The sequence below is a fragment of the Epinephelus fuscoguttatus genome, linkage group LG16, assembly GCF_011397635.1.
Source record: "Epinephelus fuscoguttatus linkage group LG16, E.fuscoguttatus.final_Chr_v1".
In the NCBI taxonomy this organism is placed as follows: Eukaryota; Metazoa; Chordata; class Actinopteri; order Perciformes; family Serranidae; genus Epinephelus; species Epinephelus fuscoguttatus.
In genome coordinates, this window is record NC_064767.1 from 6,938,014 (window position 1) to 6,948,011 (window position 9,998).

The following is a 9,998-nucleotide window of genomic DNA, read 5'->3' on the forward strand; positions in this document are numbered from 1 at the left end:
TTTTGACGGATTGGATGGTTTCTGTGAGTTCTTGTTCTGTTATTGGGTAATCTAGGGGTTTTGGTTTTCTTTAGCGCAGATTCCAGGGTTTTCCATTTATTGTAGATATTGTTTTGATCATTATTTTTGTGATATTACTATACAGATCTCTGAAGTGATTAGTCCAGGTATTGCCATCTTGAAGTGCCAGTTCATCTTTCTGGTTTTTGTTTATGGTGTTCCATTTCTCCCAGAACTGGTTGGACTCTAAGGATTCCTCGATTTCACAGAGCTGGTTCTTGGTGTGCTGTTCTTTCTTTGTTTTTAGGGTATATTTGTATTGTTTCAGAACATCATCATACTGAAGGCGTATGTTCTGGTTATCTGGATCTCTGTGTTTTTGATTGGATAATCTTCTTAAAGTTTTTCTCAAGTTTTTGCATTCGATGTCAAACCATTTGTTGTTGTTTATTTGTTTATGTTTTTGTTCGAGATTTTCAAATTAGATAATAAAGCCAAATGATGAAAAATTGAATTGATTTTGTTCACAGCAAAGTTTACACCAATGTTATTATGAGGAAACATTTCAGACAGAAATAAATGAATTAAACTCTGTATTTGCTGATTTTCCAGCGCCTCCTGGTACTTCCCTACACTGTCTGGTTTCCATCTGAATGAGTGTGTGCAGTTATAAAGCTGACATGGTCGGGGACTGTGTTGTTGGATGGTGCCCTTTTCAGATAGATTGTGATCTTGCTGTGGTCTGAGAGGGTGTGAGGGGCTGACTGTGAAGGCTCTGAGAGACACTGGGTGTAGATCTGTGATGAAGTAGTCTACTGTGCTACTGCCCAGAGCTGAACTATAAGTGTAGCGACCCAGAGAGTCCCCTCGCAGCCGGCCGTTGACTATGTACAGACCCAGTGCACGACAGAGCTGCAGAAGCTGGATGCCACTTGTATTTGTGACTTTATCAAAGCTCTTTCTGGTTGGGCATTCAGGGGAGAGTATATCCCTCCAGGTAAATGTTTGTCTCCTGGGTGTTCAGAGTGTCTGCTCTTTCCCTGTTCGAGCATTCAAGTCTCCACAGATCAGAATATTTCCCATGCTTTTATAATGGTTAATGTCTTCCTCAAGGATAGAAAAAACATCAGGGTTATAGTATGGGGACTCTGATGGTGGGATGTAGACTGCACACATGTAGACATGTTGCTCAACACAAAGCATCTTTTGTTAATTTTCAGCCAAATATATGATTCTACTTTTTTAATTATTTCTAATGAGTGAATGAGTTCTGATTTATACCATATAATCATGCCTCCTGAGTCTCTTCCCTGTGTGATTGTGGGATTTTTTGTTGATGGGATAATAATCTCATTGTATTTTTGAGACGACCAGTGGAAACGTCTTCTCTGCACCATGTCTCCTGTAAGACAATGATGTCAGAGTCTTTTAACTCTCTAATAAAGTCAGAGTTTCTGCTTTTAGACCAAAAGCAGAAGTTCTGAGACCTTGAATGTTCCAACATGTTATTGTGAGTGACTTCATCTGTAATTGTGATCTGTTAAAAAAAAAGCATAAGATGAACACTTAAAGAAAAGAAAAATCATGTTTTTATAAATTAAAGGATCGAAATAATATGATAAGTGAACTGATAATATGTGGTTTGAAATATTGTTAGGAATTGTTGTTTTCTAACAAACCACTTAAAAAAAAAAAAAAAAAAAATCTAAACATCATGTTTAACAATTAACTATTATTTGATCATTAAGCTCTCTGCTCTTCTAACAATCAATTTAAAAATCTAAACATCATGTTTAACTATTATTTGCTCATTAAGCTCTGGGCTCTTCTACCACGTCCCTATGAGGCGAGAGCATAGCAAGTTTAACATGTGTTGTATGTCCCTGATGTCACCAGAGGAGGGGGAGGCCGATGCTCCTCTCACAGCTGCAGCGTAGCTCCGTCCGATGTTCTGCTGCTCTTGTAGTCTCGTCTCTGCTGTTGGGAGGAGGGGGGGTACGGGACCTCCAGGCAGGGTGGTTCTCCGGCTGGGTATTGGAGGTCTGTGTTGGATCAGCTGTGGTGTAGGCTGCTCGTTGTGATGGTGGTGATGCGGCGGGTGTCGTGGGCGGCCATTCTCTCTGATGCTCTGGGGTGAGTGTATCGTGGGGTCTGGGTGGTCTGGAGGGTTGAAGAGATCTTGATGGTCTGCGTGGGATCTGCGCTGTGCGGTTGTTCCTTGGGGTATCTGTAGGGTTCCTGCTGAGGGCAACGTCTTTCAGGGTCTTGGCAAAGATGGGGACTGCTTCTTTGTGCAAATGGACGTTGTCATAAAGGCAGTCCAGGTCTAGAGTTGGATGTTGAGCCAAGAAGACGTTGGTTTTGAGTGCGCAGTCCCTGGAGAGGCTGAAGTTCACTCTGTCTATGGTGCGGGGGTGGAAGTCTCTCCTCTGCAGCAGTGTGGAGATGACGATCCTGCTGTTGGGGAAAGTGGTGGAGGCCTTCTCGATCACTCTCTTCAGAGAGTCTGCCACTCTGTCCTGTTGGGGCCTTAAGTCGTTGGTGCCTGTATGGATGATGATGTGGCTCGGCTCACCGAGCTCACGCACCGTCAGCAGCTCCAGAGCTTTCTTCGTGTTGGGGCACCAGATCTTTTCTGCTCTGTGCCTTGGGAACAGGGTTTTTGCATCCAGGAACTTTCCATTAGAGTCCATGAGGAGGAGGATGTCAGCCCTTCTGCCTGGGAGTGTTTGTTGACTCTGGGCTGTGTCTGGATGTGGGGCTGTTCCTGCTGCTGCGGTAGTTTCAGGTCCAGAGCTGCAGGTTGGGTCTCCAGTGGACATGGGGTTGGCTGGTGGTTGGGTCAAGGACTTGCCCGAGGTGTGACTAGAGGTTGAACTTGGTATATGTATAGTGGGGAGCTGGTTGGGAGAGGAAGGTGAGTAGGGGCTACATTCGGCTGCGTTGGAGGGAGTGAGCCCTCGAGGAGAGGACTATGTTGTTCTTCAGCCGGTGTAGTCTGAGTTTGGCTGGACCTGGTCTGGATCTGAGGGGGGTCTGTGGACATAAGGGACTGTATAGAGTTCAGTCTTACTTGCTGACTGGACAATGTTCTGTCCCTCTCCTTCAGTTCCTCTCTCAATGTGGCCAGCTCAGCTCTACAGTCGTCTCTGTCTTTCTGTAGTTCCTTCACCTCTTCCTGAGATGATCCAGCTGGTTCCTCTGGTTGGTTGCTTCTTGTTGAATCTCTCTCAGTTGTGAGTTGACATTGTCCAGTTCTCTCTTGAGTGTTGTTACGATGTCATTTTTGGGATGAGAGTTAGGTTGTTGTTGGTCCATCTGCTCCTGAGCTGGACTAACTCGATCTCCATTTGGGAGAACTGTTCCCTCATGCAGTCCAGGTCCTCAGAGCGCTCTAGGAGAGGAAACTCGCTGTCGGCATCTGTCGGCCGTTTGTCTGGAGCCGGAGGAGAACAGGACGCTTTGACTCCCAGGGTTGTTGGTGTGCCTGTGAGATTCTCTTTCTCCTTCTCAACACTTGGTTTCATAGCAGCAAAATCGTGCTCAAACTGTCCAAGGTATCCTTGTATCATGGCAGTTCCATTTTTGAACAGGTTGATTGTTGTTCTGGTTGAGTCTGGATCATTGTCTTCCAATATACTGATTTTCCATCCATTACAAATGCCTGCTCTCTTTACTGTTGAGTAATAAGAGCTGATGACATTCAGCCAGGCATAGGGTTCATCAGTCCAGAAGATTAGATTGCAGGTCCTGCCATCTTTGTAGTGGTCCAGGAACAGGGTTTCTGGTCTGTCTCGCAGTGTTTTTTGTTTATATTTGTTCCTTGCTGTTTTGCTCTTAACAGCTGGAGGATAATCGATTGTTTCAGAGCAGGTAGACATCTTGACACAGTTGTTGATATTCAAGTATCTGTATGTTTTGCCTTGAAATAGGGAGGCTTCTATTGCTGCTGCTGCTATTGATGGCGTTGCTAGGCAACCACACACAGCCAACTGTTGTTTAGCTAGGATTAGCTTGTTAGCTGTTAGCTTCAATATTTCAGTTGGAGCTTGTTTTATCGATATAATTGACAAAACTCACTGATTTCAGTGTCCAGTAGCTGGCTGATTGCTGTCACTTTCCTTGTCCTCTCCTTCCTCTTCCTTCTTTGTTTGTTTTGCTTTTTTCTTCCTTTGTTTGATGTCTCTCTTTCTCTCTCTCTCTCTCTGAAGTTTTCCTCCAACTGTATTTCCTCTCTTTCTTCCTCTTCCTTTTGCTCTCTTTCTCTCCTCTGATGGATTTTCATCACTCCTTTTACAATTTTCTCATAAATCTTCTGTGTTCATCCAACTTTTCGACAGAAAACAACTGGTTGATTCAGGAGCTATCATGAAGCATGACTGCTCTGCTGCTCTGACATTCTATCTCTCTGGGAAAATTCACATGAACTCTCTCTCTCTCTCTCTCTCTCTCTCTCTCTCTCTCTCTCTCTCTCTCTCTCTCTCTCTCTCTCTCTCGTATCCTATTACTGCATCTAGCTAACCCGGCCATTCTGGATGTCACTAACTCGGCTTCTTCTCCGGAGCCTTTGTGCTCCACTGTCTCTCAGATTAACTCATATCACAGCGGTGCCTGGACAGCGTGACGTGTGTGGTTGTGCTGCTGCCGTGGTCCTGCCAGATGCCTCCTGCTGCTGCTGCCATCATTAGTCATTAGTCATACTTCTTCTGTTATTATACACATATGATTATTGTCACACTTGTATACTGCCAGGTATTAATACATACTTTCAACATATTGTACCGCAGTAACCAGAACTATAACTATAATATTATTACTTTCATTAATGTTGTTGTAAGCTACTGTCATTACCTGCATCTCTCTCTCTCCCTCTCTCTCTCTCTCTCTCTCTCTCTCTCTCTCTCTCTCTCTCTCTCTCTCTCATTGTGTCATACGGATTACTGTTAATTTATTATGCTGATCTGTTCTGTACGACATCTATTGCACGTCTGTCCGTCCTGGAAGAAGGATCCCTCCTCAGTTGCTCTTCCTGAGGTTTCTACCCTTTTTTTTTCCCCGTTAAAGGGGTTTTTTGGGGGAGTTTTTCCTTATCCGCTGTGAGGGTCTTAAGGACAGAGGGATGTCGTATGCTGTAAAGCCCTGTGAGGCAAATTGTGATTTGTGATATTGGGCTTTATAAATAAAATTGATTGATTGATTGATTAAGAGATGTGGCCAAGAGTTGTGACCTCTCACCACCGCCACCTTTTACCAAGCTGTCACAGCAGGGGAGCAGACCAATCAGCACAAGCATTAAAGTATTAAGAATTAATAAATAAAAAATTTAAATATCTTAAACAAAAGGATAGATTAAGTAATTTGCAAAAACAAAAACAAAAAAGTCAGTAATTCCTTCGCTGCGACAGCCCAGCTGCACGAAACAAACCCTCTCTCATTGGATTTTTCTTGCCTGTCAACTGCCCAATAAAAAGGCAAAAATTCCAAAAACTTTAATATTGGTGTTGCCCAATAATTGAGCTTATAGTTGCCTGCAGGTAAGGGAGAAGTGTAAAAGTGTGTGATCCTTAATCAAGGAAAATAATCAGATTTTTCAAGTCAATCTGAGTTTTCACGCAGCTCCAGTGCAACAATAAATAGTGTAAGGTAAAGCATGTTTCAACTCTTACCAATGGATGGAAACTGACCTAGAGAGTACTGTGAATGCACCACTGTTAAGTACAGACAACCTCCTCTGTGGTATAAAGGTTACACGTGCACAAACGCTGCAGTGGCAACGTACAGTCATTCTGACTTTATCGCCTCAGCCTGCAGAGTCTTTCCCTGCATTCATGTGGTGTCGGAATAATCGGAAAAATGAGCTCCACACTGGGAAAATTCACATGAACCCCTCAAGTAAGCACAACTCAGAAAGTCAAGAAAAATGTACACAACTTGCCAAATTGACGCCGTATTATCTACAAACATGGCAGACAAAGAAAATGTAAATAAACTTTTTATTAATTCACTAATTGCATTTTAGATTTTGCTCACGTCATTTCTCAATTGGTAATAGGTTGCAACCTGCTAGTTACAAAAGTATCTATTAGCATTAACAAGTCAGGTACAGCGATATTTTAGTGGCCTCAGGGGATGAACTGGTGAAGCAACAAGCCTGGGTAAAAAAACATCACTTCGATAGCTGCAAGAAACGTCACTGAGCAATAAAATATGACACTACTTTTTCATAGTGCCCATGTTTTTCCACATTATGACTTAAAAGCTCATCAACACACAACAGTTGAAAGAACGACTTCCCAAATCAGGGAATAGCGCCATCCGAGGAGCACCTGAACGCAGCATCTCACCTCAGTTTACACACAGACTGTAAAGCAGGCAAAGTGTTAACAGACAAGACAGAGAGCTGCGAAGGTTTGAAGTCTATTCAACAAAAATAGGAAGCGCAAACTAAACACATCTGAGTTCTTCACACGTGTTTTGCCGTGTGCCAAATGTGCCAAAACATGAAGTAATTGTCAAGGAGCTCGGTCCTTTCTTGACTGTTTTCACTCAACTATTCCAGTTCAGGGAGATCGGCGACATGAATCTTCCCAGCACACAGTGGGCAAACAGCAGAGAAAGGCCATGTCAACACGTCCATGACAACATCTCAACGCAGACTCTCCAAACCACCAGTTTTGCATGTGAAAAGAGTGCGTGCAAAGTCAACACAATGCGTCAGGAGTCAAACCACAGAGCCAAACATGCTGACCGAGTTCAGATAAAGAGCAAGTGCAGGGGTCACGTGGATGTCACTAAATATACAGCGTGATAAGATAAAGCAACTACAATCATTTGTTGTGCCGAGACACTGAAGGTGAATTACAGCCAGCTATCAGCTGCAATCACATCTCTTTACATACACATCCGTTTAAGAGGAAGCCCCGCTGTCACTGCTACACACACCGAAACACACCCCTGACATCCTGATGTTAGATTGGAGAGAAAGCATCTCTCAGGTCTGTGCATCCTGACACAGCTAAGCATGTTGTCAGCACATGTATGACGTCTTATTTTTAGCAACATGTCCCTTCCAAGCCTCTCCGAAATGATAAGGTGGTGCATGTGTGGACCATAAGCAGGACGATGTCCATTTGTCAATAAAATGTCGGAAGATAGTGAAAAATGCTGTGTGTAATTTCCCAGAGACAAAGATGACGTCTTTTAATGTTATGTTTTATCTGAAGCTATTGAGTTTATTATCAGGTATGACAAAGACCAGCATCAGATTCTCACATCTAAAGGTGAACTACACAGGATGGTTGAAAAAGAAGTGAAAAAGAAGCCACAAAAAACTTTCATAGTATTTCATTAAAAAGCATGAAACCAGAAAATGTTTGGCAAATTTCCAATTAAGTGTCTGTCGATCGACTGATTGTTTAATTGACTCCAGTGTGTGGTGTGTGTATGTTCAAGAGCAGCCTGCAAGATCAGGACAACACTAGAACATACAGACAGGTCAATAATCAGTAATATGATGATGCATCCCTGTAATATTTATACCGAACTCCAGTGTAAAATAATATTATCTAATACTATGGATATTACGGACAAGTACATGCATTCATTGCTCATTTTACACAGCTATGAATGTCAGATTAATTCACATTTTTTCTAAATTTTATGTATCAAATCTCACATTTAAGAAGCATGAAACCAGAAAATGCTTGACTTTTCTGATAAAAAACAACAACAATAACAATAATAATAATTAATTAAATGCTCAAAGTCATTGACCACTATTTGTCTGTCAATTGATTAATTAATTAATTAATTTATTTATTTATTGTTGCATCTCTAATGTATGGTGTGGTGTTCAGGTGCATCAGGAGAACACTAGTCTGTAATAAAAACTAATTTTTTTTAAAAGCCTTTGAACGCACAGACAGGTCAATAATCAATAATCTGCTGGCGTATCTCTGTAATATTTAAACCAAACCACAGTGAAAAATAATATTATTTAATACTATTGATATTACGGACAAGTACATGCATTTATTGCTCATTTCACACAGCTATGAATGTCAGATTAATTCACATTTTTTCCTAAAATTTATGTATCAAATCTCACATTTAAGAAGCATGAAACCAGAAAATGTTTGACTTTTTTGCAGGAAAATAAAATAAAAAGACTACAACGATTTTTCAATGACCAAAATAGTTGGCGCCTAATTTTCTGTCTGTCACTTAATCGACTAATTGTTGCAGCTCTAATGTTTGGTGTATGGACATGCTCAGGTGCAGAATGCAAGATCAGGAGAACACTAGTCTGTTAAAAAAATAATTTTAGAAAAGCATCTGCATGCACAGGCAGGTCAATAATCACTAATCCACTAGCGTATCTCTGTAATATTTATACCAAACTCCAGTGAAGAATATTATTTAATACTATGGATATTATGGACAAGTACATGCATTCATGCCTCATTTCACACAGCTATGAATGTCAGATTAATTCACATTTTTCCATCAAATTCTCACATTCCAGAAGCATGAAACTTGCATGACTTATTTGCTAACAATAAATAAATAAATAAATAAATAAAATGATTATTGCATGATCAAAATTATTGGCAACTAATTTTCTGTCGACTGACTGATCAGACTAATTGGTGCAGCCTGCAAACTCCAAAAAACTCTAGTCTGCAGCATCTGAATGCACAGAGAGGTCACAGTGAAAGACTCAAATTGACCACTGACATGTTGGTGTTTAAACTGGACTCCAGTGGAAAATAATGACACTTAGCACTGCGGATATAAAGAATAATTATATGCATTCTCATGTCACTCAGCTACAACAGTCTGATTAATTCAAACATTGTCTAACTTTAATGTTGCAGCCTTCAACACCAGGACCAGGACACTGCCATACCCACAATACAGTGCATCACCAGTTCTGAACATAAACTTGTGATGAAGTGTAATAAAAACCAGCTGTCAACATAACTCCAGTCTCTGTGCTAGCTAACCGATTAGCTTTAACGCACGGACGGTGGCCGGTAAGCCCGGTACGGGGTGATGCACCTGGTCACGTTAGTGAGCCCAAGGTGCCTTCAGCTCCGTCGTCATGTGCACACGACAGGAGTCAGTTCATCAGTGACAGTAAAGGTGTCTGAGCGGCTACAGGCAGCTAGCAGGAACTCAAGGTGACATTAGCAAAACACTGAGTGAGACAGCTAGTTATCGTTAGCCTGCTCTGTAACTGACACCTGACTCAACACAGCTCGAGCTGCCGTTACCTGCGCGGCTTCCGGTAACTAGCTTAACCCGGGAACGGACACATAACAAGTGAATGCAGCATGGAGGAGGAAGAGGAAGAGGGGGGTAACCAACCTGACATCTGCACACCATATCCGCGTCTTGTGCGAGCAGATCCACAACTTTCCCCTTCCCCTCGTCGCCCCACTGAGCCCCGAGCACCACGGTCACTTTGTTGCCGACGGCCGGTCTGAGAGCACGTTTCGTCGGGCTGCCGCTGCCGTTCGCGGCCGCGACAGCTTCCTGGCTCCCACTTTCCGACATGTCTCCTGGGTCGCTGGCTGACTACACTTGTGCGCCCTTTCGCACCGACCGTGCTGCGCGCTGCCGCACCAAAGATAGCTCAGAGTACCGGAGGAGCTTCACTCCACAGCAACGTTTGGACGCGAGGAAGTAACACGCCTCGCACATGCGTACCACAGTGTCGGAAATTACAGTTGTCACACCACACATACCTGTGAGCAGACACAAAGCACGCAGCTGCAGCTTTAAATCTCAGCCACTTAACTCACCTGCACTCTCTTTTAGGATGAAATAAAAATATCAGCCCCCCACATTTAGTTTTGGTGCTTTATCCGAGGTAGAGCTCTGATATCCGACAGCACGTGAATCATCTTAATTATTTCTACAATCTCAGAGGACACGCCCACAACCCTGGAGGTGTGTTCACGGCCCAAAGAAGGTTACAGTAATTAACACGTTTC

General features: G+C 42.7%; 1 protein-coding gene across 1 annotated transcript in view; it reads right to left on the reverse strand.

The window, feature by feature from the left end:
- Positions 1-9,684, reverse strand: part of adss2 (adenylosuccinate synthase 2) — a 47,546-nt gene extending 37,862 nt beyond the window's left edge. Inside the window, exon 1 of the mRNA XM_049600170.1 lies at positions 9,370-9,684. Within this exon, the coding sequence (XP_049456127.1) occupies positions 9,370-9,558 (189 nt within the window). The 5' untranslated portion in view covers positions 9,559-9,684. The remainder of the gene's footprint in view (positions 1-9,369) is intronic.
- Between the last annotated feature and the right edge of the window lie 314 nt (positions 9,685-9,998).